The sequence below is a fragment of the Streptopelia decaocto genome (assembly GCF_964273445.1).
Source record: "Streptopelia decaocto genome assembly, chromosome: 13".
Classification (NCBI taxonomy): Eukaryota; Metazoa; Chordata; class Aves; order Columbiformes; family Columbidae; genus Streptopelia; species Streptopelia decaocto.
This window is the reverse complement of record NC_138668.1, coordinates 9,481,856-9,494,689: the sequence shown is the minus strand read 5'-3', so window position 1 is coordinate 9,494,689 and position 12,834 is coordinate 9,481,856. Positions and strand designations below refer to the sequence as shown.

The 12,834-nt window shown below is 60.8% G+C and overlaps 2 protein-coding genes across 3 annotated transcripts; both read left to right on the top strand.

The window, feature by feature from the left end:
- The first annotated feature begins 1,221 nt into the window (after window positions 1-1,221).
- On the top strand, window positions 1,222-4,072 carry METRN (meteorin, glial cell differentiation regulator). Its single transcript, XM_082064556.1, has 4 exons — window positions 1,222-1,341; window positions 2,308-2,729; window positions 2,913-2,972; window positions 3,256-4,072. Exons 1-4 carry the CDS (start codon window positions 1,256-1,258, stop codon window positions 3,570-3,572), a joined length of 885 nt encoding a protein of 294 aa, XP_081920682.1. The 5' UTR covers window positions 1,222-1,255; the 3' UTR covers window positions 3,573-4,072.
- A 5,987-nt stretch (window positions 4,073-10,059) lies between these two features.
- Window positions 10,060-12,586, top strand: ANTKMT (adenine nucleotide translocase lysine methyltransferase). 2 transcript variants are annotated; one of them, XM_082064537.1, is made up of 5 exons: window positions 10,060-10,241; window positions 10,326-10,430; window positions 10,814-10,954; window positions 11,480-11,530; window positions 12,106-12,586. In XM_082064537.1, the coding sequence occupies exons 1-5, from the start codon at window positions 10,077-10,079 to the stop codon at window positions 12,292-12,294; spliced, it is 651 nt and encodes a 216-aa protein (XP_081920663.1). In that variant the 5' UTR covers window positions 10,060-10,076; the 3' UTR covers window positions 12,295-12,586. The 2 variants fall into 2 exon arrangements, with proteins under 2 accessions (XP_081920663.1, XP_081920664.1); XM_082064538.1 differs by lacking the exon at window positions 10,814-10,954.
- The last annotated feature ends 248 nt before the right edge of the window (window positions 12,587-12,834 follow it).

Here is a 12,834-nt window from a genome sequence, read left to right as displayed (position 1 = left end):
TTTTGGCGGGCTGTCACTGGATGGAAACTTAATTAATTGTGGGGTTTGTGGTACTGGCACAATAGCGGCTGAAGCATGGGGGGGGAATCTCGAGGGGCAGGTTTGGAGGGAGGGAAGTGGGGGTTCGGGTGTGCATGTCTCCCATGCCAGGCTCACTGCCACACACCTCTGCTTCCCCTAGTCAAGAAAATGCCCCCATGGGAGAGGAGTGCTGATGAAGGAGGGGGTGTGTGTGTAGATCGGGGTGGCTGTAGCCTGGGGTGTGCACATAGTGGGGTGTCTATAGGTTGGGGTGTAAATAGCTTGGGTTGTATATAGCCTGTGGTTTGCACAGTTTGGGCTGTGCATATGTTGGGGTGCGCATAGATTTGGGTGTGCATAGACTGGCTTGCTTATAGCCTGTGGTGTACACAGCTTGGTGTGTGCATAAGCATGGGTGTACATAACCCAGAGTGTATATAGTGTGAGCTGCCTGTAGCCTGGGGTACACATAGCCTGGGGTACGCATAGCCTGGGGTGTGCATAGCCTGGGGTGTGCATAACTTGGAGTGTGCTAGCCCGGGATGTGCTAGTAGCCTGGAGTGCCTGTAGCCTGGGCTGCCTGTAGCCTGGGCTGTGCATAACTCAGGGTGAGCATAGCCTGAGTGCCTGTATTCTGGGGTGTGTATAACTTGGGGTGCGCATAGCCTAGGTGCCCATAGTTCAGGGCACACACGGCCTGGGGTGTACACAACCATGGGCATGCATACCGGGTGTACACAGCCCGGGGAGCACACGGGCTGTATCCCACCTGGGGTGCCTGCATCCAGGGTGTGCGCAGCCATAACTCTGGGTGCACACAACCAGGGGTGTCTGCAGCCTGGGATGCACCTGTTGTACCCCAACCCTGTCCCTGGGGTTCAGCCCTGGCATTTCCCCCCGGCCCCCACCGCTGGCAGCCAGCCCTGCCGGTGTCCCCCACCCCGAGGAGCCCCGGTGCTGCGGACCCCGGGCTGGCGCCGGGAACATCTCCCGGGAGCCCCGAGGCGGGGTCCGGGGATGCCCGAGGCGGGGAGTCGGGGGAGAGGAGGGGCGGGGGGAGAGAAGAGGGGGTGAAAGGGGGCGGCCCCGCCCCGCTGCCGCTATTGGCGGAAAGTTTGGGGCGCGGCGCGGCGTGGCGGCCCCGCTCCCCCCGCTCTTCCCGGTGCGGGCATCGGTGCGGGCAGGGCCGTGCCGGGCCGTGCCGGGCCGCCCCGGGGCCGCCGCGGGCGCGGCCATGTGGGCGCTGCGGGCGCTCTGCCTGGCCGGGCTGGGCGCGGCGCTGGGCGGCGGCTCCGCGGATCAGTGCTCCTGGAGGGGCAGGTAGGCACCGGCACCGGTACGGGGGGGCAGCCCGCGGCAGGGGGAGGCGGCACACGCGGGTCCCCAGCTCAGCATCCCCCACTGCTCTGCGCGGTTCGCAGCCCTCCGGGAAGCTCCCGCCGCCCAGGCTCGGGTAGGGGCTCTGCCTGGGATGCTGGGACCTGCGTCTGCCTCAGTTTCCCCACTCCTGGGTGCGGCTGCCCACCATCGCGCGGGATACTTCCCCCCGGGGTGCTTGGGCTGCTGGGCTTCCCACCTCCCCTTCCCTGAGCCCACCTCCACCCGTGAAACGTGGCTCTGCGGTCGCCGGGGCTCCGAGCCCGACCCGCCGCCGGCCGCTATGGGGAAGGCGCCGAGTTTCGAAACAAAGAGCCGGGGCCCGCCGGGAGGGCCTGCCGCGGGGGGCGTGGGGGGCCACGGGGCCACACAGCCACGAGCAGCGTGGCCGGGACAAAGCAGCCCCACGGCCACCTCCGCTGCCCCCAGCCTGGCTTTCCCGCGTGTCCCCCCCCATGCTAAAAATGCAGCGGCAAGACGTGGCTCCAGGCATCGTTTACACGCGAGCCCGAATCCTGTGAGAGTGAGGGGGACATGGACCCACCCCAGCTCCCACTGGGGATCCCCCGAAGCAGGGGGATGCAGAGGAACAAGCGACCTCAAGACCATGAGCGCCGTGGCTCGGGTAGCTTGGGAGCCCACCCTGGGTGCGACGGGGCTGTGTTGCCTCCCCCTTGGCCCCCTTGGGCAGGTGTCGGGAAACATAAGCACTCCTCAAATGATGTGCTTGCACCCCAAATCCGAGGCATCAAAGGCTCAGTGCTCTTCCTCCCTGTGTTCATCCCGCATGCCTCTGCAGAGGTTCTGCTCAGGTGCTCCAGCGCTGCTGTGTTGGGGGGCACATGGGCTGGGGAGGGTCCCCATCACCCGGGGGGGTTCCTGGCTGATGGGGTCTGCTGTGCCTCGCAGTGGGCTGTCACAGGAGGCGGGCAGCGTGGAGCAGCTCTCCCTGCACTGTGCCGAGGGTTCACTGGAATGGCTGTACCCCACGGGGGCCCTTCGCCTCCGCCTGGCCCCCCGCCTGCCCCCCGCCACCGCCACCACCAAGGGCAGAAGCCCCCAACATGTCACTGCCTGCGTCAAACCTTCCGGCACCTTCCGGGGGGCCCAGCTCTACCTGGAGAGGGAAGGGGTGCTGGAGCTGCTGCTGCCGGAGGCCCCCCGGCCCCGTGTTCGCTGCTTCAGCTGGCTGCCCTGGGAGAAGGTGGCTCTGTTCCTGCAGGCCACCCCGCACCGCGACATCAGCCGCCGCATCGCTGCCTTCCGCTACGAGCTGCGTGGGGACTGGCTGGCCCACCCAGCACTGCCTGCTGCCAGCCTCACTGGAGAAGGTGAGCACCGAGGGTCCGGGGTCAGCCTGCCTCAATTTCCCCAGGGCTGCTGTTGCCTCCCTGAAGCAAGAGTGTCCTTGGTCTGCGCGGAGGCAAGGGGACAGAAGGGCCAGGGCTGGGGTGGTCCCTCCCAAGGCTGGTCACTGGGAGCAACCAGTGACAAGCTGTGCTTGGCAATTGCAGGGGCGTGCCGGCCGTGCAATGACACCGAGATCCTGATGGCCATTTGCACTAGTGACTTTGGTGAGTGCAGCCCCCTTGGGTGCTGGGGAGGGAGTCCTGGCACCCTGGAAGAGGGAAGGAAACTCAAACTGGGGGGACAACGGCCCTCAGGCAGCCCTGGTCTCCTCTTCCCAGGCTAGCTTGGCTGGGGCTGCTGACATCAGTGTCACAGAGGCCACTGTGGGATGGGGATGGGGACGAGGCTGTGAACAAGGATGGGAATGAGGACAAGGACAGGGTTGGGGACAGGGATAAGAATGGGGACAGAGACACACTGACACCCATTCCTGCCTTCCCCCCACAGTGATCCGCGGCAGCATCCGAAGTGTCTCCAATGATGTGGAGCTGCAGGAATCCATCATTGGGGTGAGCGCCACCCGCATCCACCGCCAAAAGTTCCCCCTCTTCCAGGCAGGGGGGCGGCCAGGGCGGGTGGTGGGCAGCATCCGCACTCCACTGCGCTGCGGTGTCAAGCCGGGCCCTGGCACCTTCCTCTTCACGGGGTGGCTGCATTTCGGCGAAGCCTGGCTGAGCTGTGCACCCCGCTATAGGGACTTCCAGCACATCTACGAGGGGGCACGGCGCACACGCCAAAACCCCTGTGAGTTCCCCGTGGACTGAGAAGCTCGGGGAGGGTAGCCTGGCCCCATGGGTACTGGGCTGCTGGGGTCCTGCAGGCAGCGAGAGCATCCCTGAGGGGATGCAGGGAGTGGCGTGCCAGCAGGGATGGTACCTGGAGGGAGCGCAGTGCTTCGGTCCTCGCTGCGTAGCCGGGGTCTGGTGGCACCCACCACCGGGCTGCGGGGTCATAGGAAAATCCTGCTGGAAGGGAAGGAGTTTTTCCAGGGTGCACTCACCTGTGGTCCCCAGGGACCTGCCGAGTGCAGTGGCATGGGGCAATGGGTTGGGAGCTCCCTAGGGTCTGGGGAGCTGCATGCTCAGGGGATGCTGCGGGCTTGGGGACGCTGTGGGGCATGGTTGGTCCAGCATGATGGGGGCAGCTGTTCCCACCCCCAGGAGGGCTCAGTGGCAGGTGGCCATGGCTGTGGGTGGCCATGGTGGCAGGACCAGGGACACGGTGGGCACCGTGGGGAACAGAAGGGCCAGGAGGTGGATTTGCAATGTTGGGGGTGGAAGGGGGAGCAGGGTGGTGGCAAGACTTGCCCTGGCCCTGCCTGCAGCGTGGGGCACGGGCAGGAACCGTGGGGTGGCTGCTGAGGAAGAGGACTGAGGCTGAAGGGAGCGAGGGGTATGGCGAGGTGGGAGGAAGGCTGACACAGGGAGCAGAGGTGTCCCGGCATGGCTGGAGCAGGACCAAAGCACTGATGCAGGAGGGTGCCACAGGAGCAGGGAGAGGTCCGGCTGTGCCACCTGTTACTACCAGCCTGGGGCTGTGGCCTCACAGTGGCTGCTGGGTCCCACTGTGCCATGTTGCCTGTGGTGGGACACGCCATGCCAGCTGGGGGAAATTTCTGACAGTGGGGGTGGGGGGCATCATGTGCACTAAAGTTATAATGATACCAAATTTGTGATTTTTTTTTTTTTTCTATAAACCAAGCCGTATTTGTAGCATGCACGTGTGCATCTCCTTTTTTTAAAATGCTGGGCAGGATGTTCACCAATGGGTGCTGTGGGAAATGTCTATATAGGTACAGGCATATATCGCTATTTCTAAATGCCGCATCCCTGGCATTCCCAGGGGTGGGTGGCTTTGGGGTTCCCCTCCCCGGGCAGCACTGAGTGAGCGGCGCCAGGGCTGGGGGCGGGTGGCCCCATGCCGGGTGGGTGACCCCGCCAGCGGAGCTGCTGTCAGGGCTGATTCTCGTCAGAGCCACCAGCCACAAGGCCTCATTGTGCCGGGCTGTGCGGCACCAGCTTCCCAGCTCTGCCCTGCCGCTGCCCCCTCCACAGGGGCTCCGGCCTCTGGCCCCCGCTCCTCCGGGCTGCGCAGGCGTCCCTGGGTGGTGGGGAGGGGGACAGGATCCCAGCAAGGGATGGGGCACGGGACCCTCAGACAGAGATGGGGCAGGGGACCCTCAGCCACAAACGGGGCACAGGACCCCGAGCCAGGGACCTTTCCTTCCCATCAGTGTTGCCCACAGGAGCTCAACCTGGAAAAGCTCAGCCCCTGAGCACCCCCTAGGCACCCCCAGTTCCGCAAACCACTGAAGCCAGGGTCATGGCACATGTCAGCTTGGGCTTTAATACCTCTTCAGTATTATTTCAATGACACCTTTTCAAATGCCACTAACCAGGCTGAACTGCTGGGCATCTTGTGGCCCCGCTGACCATAATGTGCTTTTCCTCACCAAGAAAACATTTCCAAAGATTTCTGTGGAGTTTAATTAAATATATATATGTGTGTGTGTGTGTGTATAAAATGATCTGGTTGTGATGAGATCCTGCCTGGTGGGTTTGATACGTGACACGTTTTTCCCCTGAGAAGAGTTCGATGCCTATTTTATGCTTTACTGCCAAAGGGCTGGTGATTGTTTTGGGGCTGGGCTGGGCCTGAGGGCAGGATCTGACCCTGAGGGAGGCCAATGCTCCACCAGGGGCTTGTGATGCCAGCATCCCCCCGAGTTTTGGCAGCAGGCAGGAGCTGGGCCAGGCAGGGGGAAGGGGAAAGGAGTGGGAAACTCAGCGGAGGAGGAAAAATAAGGCTGGAAAAGTAATAAATGAGGTGTGAAGGGAACTGCGCTGCCCACGGCATCCTCTGTACGCCCCGGGGATAGAGCACTGCTACTCAAACCCCACCACAATCCAGCACATTCCTCTCAGCTAAATTATGGCATTTAATGCACTGAGCATCCGGCAGCTTTCTGTCCAGCAGCAGAATCTCTTGTTTTTCTTCAAATCTGTTTATTTGGCCAAATCAGCTCATTCTGCTGTGGCGGAAAGGGCTGTTATGCTGCTTGTTCTCCACTGCAGAGGTTTTCGAGGTGTTTTTGGTGCCCTCTGCCCTGTGTCAGGTTGGGTCGGCCGCCCTCGCTTCCCACAGCTGCCGGCTCCTGCAGCGGCTGGGCTGTGGCCAGGGCACAAACGCTTCCTATGGGAGTGTCCTGCGGGGAGCTGGTGCCTCAGTTTCCCCACTGCAAGATGAGAATAACAGCCCTTCCCCACTGCTTGGGGCTGCCATGGCACCAGGCAGCACCCCATGGCCTCAGCATCCTCATCTCCATAGAGACGGTCATCTGAGAATCTCCCTGAAAGCACAGTCTGGCACTGACCAAGCCAAACTCCTGACTGGCCCCTCCTGCCTCCTGGTGCGGAGGGTAAAAACACCATGAGACAAACTCCATCACAGTTAATATTTCCTCTGCAGGATGGAAAATGTGCTGGGAGGCAGCATGGTGGGGGGAGAGTGGGCTGGGGGCCATTGCATACCAGGGTCTGCTTTGAGCAGAGCGAATGGGAGCTGGGGAGCTCTGGAGGGGCAGTGCAAGCCCAGCTGGACTTGGAGAGATGGGTGGTGATGGCAAAGGGCTGTGGTGGCACCCTGTGAGCCCAGGGAAGGGTCACTGCTGCGGCCATCCTGATGCTCAGCTGGCTGAGCTGTCTGCAGCATCCCTGGAAACAGCCCAGCCAGACCCACTCCAAAAGCCCCCCCACGCATCCATCCACCCCCTGAGAGGGTGGGTTTGGGGGTGCCATGGGGAGCAGCACCCCAAAAGCAGCTGCCTTGGTGGAAACGTGCCCAGGGAGGTGCCTGGGGCTCCTTGTCTTGTGGGATCAGCTCCACCACAGATGCAGGAGTCCGGGCAGGGGGACACATACATCCCAGCCTAGGGGACCCTCTGGGGACTGTGGAGCCCTCCAGTCACACTGCTGATGTGTGTCCATGCTGGGACGGCAAAACACAGTGGTGGCATCAGTATGGTGTCTCCCGGTCCCTGTCCCCATCCATCACACAAAGGGAGCCGCCATTTCCCGCCATTCTCCCCCCAGCCCTCCTCCTTCCCAGACGACGGATAAAAGCCTGAACATCTGAATCGTGGGGCACAAAGGGGAGGCACAAAGGCAGGCGGCCCTGCTCAGCCCTCTCCATGGCCCCTGGCCCTGAGCAGGGACCTGCAGGCTTCACATCTACCCTGGGGATGTCCGGGCAGCCTGCCTGCCCTGCCCTGCCCGCAGGAGCTGGTGTGGGGCAGAGAGGTGCCCCTGGGACCAGGGGCTCTGCAGTAGGGTCAGCATGATGTCCCTGCTGTTAGGGGATGCCCCGTATGGTCAGCATGACATCCCAGGGGTTAGGAGGCATCCTATAGGGCAAGGAAAACACTCCTGGGGCCAGGAGATGCCCTATAGGGTCAGGATGATGCCCCTGGGGTTTGGAGGTGCCCTATAGGGTTGAATGATGCCCCAGGGCATGCTCAGTAGCAAGTCTGTGTGGGCAGCAGAGGAGGAACTGGAGGGAACAGGCAGGATGGAGCGAGTTCTGCCCCACGGCCCTCTGTGAGAGGAGAAATGAGAGCCTGGTGACCTCCAGAACACCGACATCCCCCAACCCTGCCACCCTTCACGTAGTTGCACCCCAAAGCCTTCGGGTAAGGGGGATGCCCTGAGCCCCCCTCTTTGGCCAGGACAAGGCTGATTCAGCATCACCCCTGTGCCGGACAGGGATGCTTGGGGCCAGGGGAGGACCCTGGCCCACAGCGGGGCCCCCACGGCCCCTCGCTCTGGCCCAATGCGCCTGCGCCCGGCAGGCTGGGATGCCGACAGCTGGCGGGAAGGAGCTTTCCCAGCACATAGTGACAAATTCCTGGCGGTCAGGGCTGCTTTGCAGCCGCTGTGGCCTCGGCGGGGGGAAGCTGCCCTGGAAAGAGGTGCATTAAAAGCTCTTTGGCTCCAGTGGCGCAGCCCAACTGGTCCCCTCGCACAGCCACCTGCTTGGCCTGGCACCCCAGGATGCTGCTGGACACCCCAGGACTGGGGCAGAAGGGGATGCTGACACCCCTCCCCAGCCAAGTCCCAGGGGCCCAGCAAGGAGTGCTCAGCCCTGCCCTTGTTTCATTAATTAATTTGCTCTGCAGCATCACAGGGGGGAGCTTGGGCTGCAATGAGGGACCAGCTGGTCCCCAAGGACCATCCTGCTCCTCAGCAGCAGCAGCCTCCCAGCCTCCCTCTTCCCCCAGATCCTGTTTCCCCTGATTTTCTGCTCACTCTCAGCTTTAACTGGCTCCACCTGCCAGCCAGCACCAGAAAATCGGTGAAATCCCCATAGCTCCCGCTTTGGCTACAGCCGTGCTGGGCTGGGGAGGGGAACCAGCTCTGGACAGTAGCTCTAGGCTACATGCAGGGTGTAGGGATGGTTTTTCCTCCCTGATGGAGCCCCATCGCTGCTGGGGAGATGTTTTTAATGGGGTTTGGTTGTCATTAAGTGCTCTGAGCTGCATGCCTTGGTTTGAGGGTAGAGCACGTGTGCTTGTGTGTGGGTGCATGTGTGTCCTCATTCCAGGGGCAGAATATTTTGTTCCCACAAATAAGGATGAGATGGGAGCAGAACCATGCACTCACCTTCCGCAGGTCTTCCCTGGGCTGCTGCCTGCATGGGCTTGTTGAGAAAGGGGGTCTCCAGGTGGGCTGGTGCTGGGGGCCACCAGCTGTGCCACCCCCAGGGCTGGAGAGGTGGGAATGTCGCTCCCCAATCCTACTCCCCTGCACCCCAAAACCATTCTCAGTTTGGGGCTGCCCATAGGGTTTCCTCCTCCACCAACAGTCACCCATGGGTGATGTACCCTGGGCATGCAAGGAGGCCGGTTTCCCCATGGCAAGGGCATCAGGTGCTGCTTTGCATTGCACAGGCTCCCAGGGCCATCCCTGAGCTCGCAGGGGACACCCCGATACAGTGCTGGTGGGGAGCCCCTAGGGAACCCTCCAAATATTGACCCAAAGGGCAAGGGGGGAGCAGGGGAGGAAGGCGATGGCTGTGACATCCCAGGCGAGATGATGATGTGGCAGCAAACACCAGCGCGGGCAGGGAAGCTGCCTGCCCTTTGTGCACCCGCTTCCCTAATTGAGCCGTTATTGTTCCCTGGTTTGGTTCATTTTGTGAGGATTTTTATTAATTGCGGGTGGGCGGGGGCCTGGCTGTGCCCCCCACTCCCCCGGGCCCTGCGCCCCCCTCCCGCTTCCCACACGCTGGAATTTTCCCACAGTCACTGCTCCCTCACAGCAGGAAACCCACCACCCTCGCTCTGTGGCATGCACAGATGCAAACAACCGCAAGCAACTGTGCACAGCCACGGACAGCCGCACACAAGTGTGAACAACTGTGCACAGCCACACACAACGGCACAAAAGCGTGAACAATTGTGCACAGCTGTGCACAGCTGCACACTATTGTGAACAGCTGTGCATGGCCACACACAACTGTGTGCACAAGTGCACGCAACCATGCTCAGCCATGCACAGCTGCTCACAACTGCACACAGCCATGCACAACTGTGCGTAGCTATGCACAACCACATGCAACTGTGTACAACTGCACACAAGTGTGCACGACCATGCACAGCCCCATGGTCATGCACAACCACACACACAGCCTTGCACAACAGCACACAGCCCTGCAGTCGTGCACAACTGCAGGCAGCCATTCACAGCTTCACACAGCCATGCTCCTCCACACACAACCGTACAGGCGTGCACAACCGTGCACAGGCAGATACAGCCATGCACAGCCACACACAACCATGCATAACTGCACACGACCATACACAAGCACACACAGCCCTGTACAGCTGCACACAACCATTCACAACTTCACAGGACCGTGCTGATCCGTGCACAGCTGCACAAAGCCGCGCACAACCCCCCGCAGCCGCGCACAGCCGCGCAGCACCGCGCACGGCCGCACAGCACCGCGCACAGCCGCACAGCACCGCGCACGGCCGCGCAGCACCGCGCACGGCCGCACAGCACCGCGCACGGCCGCACAGCACCGCGCACGGCCGCACAGCACCGCGCACGGCCGTCCCCGCCGCAGCAGCCGGTGCCGCTCCCTCCAGTCCCGCAAAGACCCGCCGGGCATGGGGGGGAAGCGGCGCCCCCGGTGCCAGCCGCCCCGAGGCCGGCCCGCGGCGGGGCGGGGAGCGGCGGCGGAAGGCGGGGCCACCCCTTCCGGCAGACATGGAGCCGGGGGAGCCGGAGGAGCTGTTGTGGGGGCAGCGGGAACGGGGGGCACTAGGGGGGTGGGGACTACTGGAGCTGGCAGTGGCCAGCGGGGTGGCGGCCTGGGCCACCTGGGCCACCCTGCTGATGCCCGGCTTCCGACGGGTCCCTCTGCGGCTCCAGGTACCGCTGCTGCCCCCCTCCCCCGCCCAGTCCTCGGGGATTCCCCCCCGACGCCCCGGTTCTGACCGGCCCCCTCTCCCCCAGGTGCCCTACCTGCCCTCCAGCCCCCAGCAAGTGGCGAACACGCTGGCTCTGCTGCGAGGACGCTCGGGGAAGACGGTGGATCTGGGATCAGGAGATGGACGAATTGTAAGGGGGGGCTGGGAGGGTTTGGGGCTGCCCTAGGATGGGCAAAGGGCAGGGAGTGGGGCTAGGAGCCCCCCACCTGGCTTCTGCCCCACTCCTGCCTGTGGTTCTAGATGGCCCTCCTAGCTTTGGTCCTGGACCATCCTAGATGGTCCAAAGTGGCCCTAGACAGTCCTAGATGGACCTAGAAGACATCATATGTAGTGAGCAGGGTGGGAACAACCACTCAAGGAAGAAAGCAGCCTTTGCAATTGGAAGGTGTCAAGGTCCAACATCACCCTGCCCAGCAGCCAACAGGAGGGAGGGAGTAGAGCTGGGCAACAGCCCCTGTCCCCCAAACTCAGCACCGAGGTTCATTTTAGTTGCAACTCTCTCTCTCTCTCTAGGTGGTAGAGGCTTATAAGCAAGGGCTCAGACCAGCTGTTGGCTATGAGCTCAATCCCTGGCTGTGGCATCTCTCCAACTACCGGGCCTGGAAGGCTGGGTACCACGGGAAGGTTTCCTTCCTGAAGAAAGATCTGTGGAAGGTAACAGCATCCTGAGGGTCTGGCTGTGCTCAGCACTGGCCATAGCTAGGACAGGGCCAGGGCTTGGGCTGCATCTGGATGTCTGCTCGTTCCCTGACCCATGCTGCTCCCAGGAGGTGGAAAAAACACTGTCCTTTCCAGGGAAATGCCAGCTGGTTGTGCAGGCAGCAGCACTCCTCAGAGCAGCTTTGAGAAGAGGGCTTAGGTGCTCCTGGTACAGGGTGGCCTTCAGAGATGTGCTGCTAAAGCTGGCGTAAGGTTCCTGCAGCCTGACCGGAGAAAACCCAACAGTGAACACGGTTCTGGGATGATGCTGGAGGCAGGCGTTTTTCATGAGGCGACACTGCTTTCACACCCAGCTCCTGGTCACACCAACACATCCTGTCCCACACGTTGTGGGGCATCTTTGCTTCCTCCGAGGTTCAGAAGATCACCTGAAAAGTGTCTGGCCCCTTGAACAGCTCCCCCCACTGCTCCGCCTCTGCCTGTTGCTTCTTTCATTCTCACTTTTTTTCTCTTTTTAAGGTGAATCTTTCCGATTGCTACAATGTGATTGTGTTCCTGGCCCCCAGTGTGGTAAGTCAGTCTCTTGCACCCTGACTTGTTCTGAGCAAGCTCAAGGGAGGGTTTTTCCAGAAAAAAAATCTGGGACAGTGGCAAAGACTCTTTAAAATATAAGGCCAAGTGGGCATCACTGTGAATGAGCAGTTTGGTGCTCAGCACCACTGGAATTTATAGAATCATAGAAGTATTTATGTTGGGAAAGACCTTTAAGATCATCATGTCCAACCGTTAACCCAACACTACCAAGTCCACCACTAAACTATGTCCCTAAGCACCACATCTATGAGTCTTTTAAACACCTCCAGGGATGGTGACTCAACCACTTCCCAGGGCAGCCTGTTCCAATGCCTGACAACCCTTTCGATGAATAAATTTTTCCTAACAGCCAATCTAAACCTCCCATGGCACAACTTGAGGCCGTTTCCCTTCATCCTATCACTGGTTATTTTGTTCTAGTCCCAACCATATGCAGGGTTAGTACTAGCCCTGTGTCTTGGAAGGGTCTTTGGTTGATGCCACCTGCTTGGGACCTCACTACATGACTTTTCTAAGGCCACCTGGCTGTGGCTCTCTCTCTTTCTCCCCAGAAACCTCCCTTAGCTGCCAAGCTCCTTGCAGAACTCCCTGACGAAGCCCGGGTGGTAGCTGGACGCTTCCCTTTCCCTTCCTGGACCCCTACCACCACCCATGGGCAGGGGCTGGACCAAGTCTGGGCTTATGACATGAAGGAGGTACGGCGAGCAGCGCAGAGCCGTGCAGAGGGAAGCCCAGTGTAACGGCAGCTGGTTAAGCTTGGTGTTAAAGATTCAGCAGTGGTAAGGGTCAGAGCCTCCCCAGCCCTTGGGCTCAGCTCAGGACAGCCACAAGAAGGATGCTTGGCCAGGCTTTTTCCTGGGGACACGCAGTGTGGTGGTCCATCCAAAGAGTGGGCAGTTTGGGGAAGGCAAAAAAATCAAACTGAGAAATCTTGGAATTATCACAGGATTTAAGGGCTAAATTTCCAGTGCCTCTTTCTGCACATTTGCTACTTTAGTTAATTTTTCAAAATAAACATTCAGATGGCTCTTCCTTTGAGAGTTTTGCTTTGCCTTTGAGCCGCAGGGTGCTCCTGGAGCCAGAGCAGATGTGGCTCCTGGCCTCAGACTCTGTTTCACTGTCCCTTTGAAGGTGGCTCAGGAGGAATTTGTCCAGATCACCTCCTGCTGAACGATCAGTTTGGCCCTGCTCACCTTATATAACATTTCCACTCAAACACAGAGGGGGGAAAAAAAAAAAAGGTTTTCCCACATTTAAAAAGCAGCTCATCCCCTTTTTCT

Coding starts and splice junctions, on each gene's coding strand:
- METRN (XM_082064556.1), top strand. CDS start 1,256: ATGTGGGCGCTGCGGGCGCTCTGCCTGGCCGGGCTGGGCGCGGCGCTG. Junction 1,342..2,307: donor CAGTGCTCCTGGAGGGGCAG/GTAGGCACCGGC, acceptor TGTGCCTCGCAG/TGGGCTGTCACAGGAGGCGG. Junction 2,973..3,255: donor CATTTGCACTAGTGACTTTG/GTGAGTGCAGCC, acceptor TTCCCCCCACAG/TGATCCGCGGCAGCATCCGA.
- ANTKMT (XM_082064537.1), top strand. CDS start 10,077: ATGGAGCCGGGGGAGCCGGAGGAGCTGTTGTGGGGGCAGCGGGAACGG. Junction 10,242..10,325: donor GGGTCCCTCTGCGGCTCCAG/GTACCGCTGCTG, acceptor CCTCTCCCCCAG/GTGCCCTACCTGCCCTCCAG. Junction 10,431..10,813: donor GATCAGGAGATGGACGAATT/GTAAGGGGGGGC, acceptor CTCTCTCTCTAG/GTGGTAGAGGCTTATAAGCA.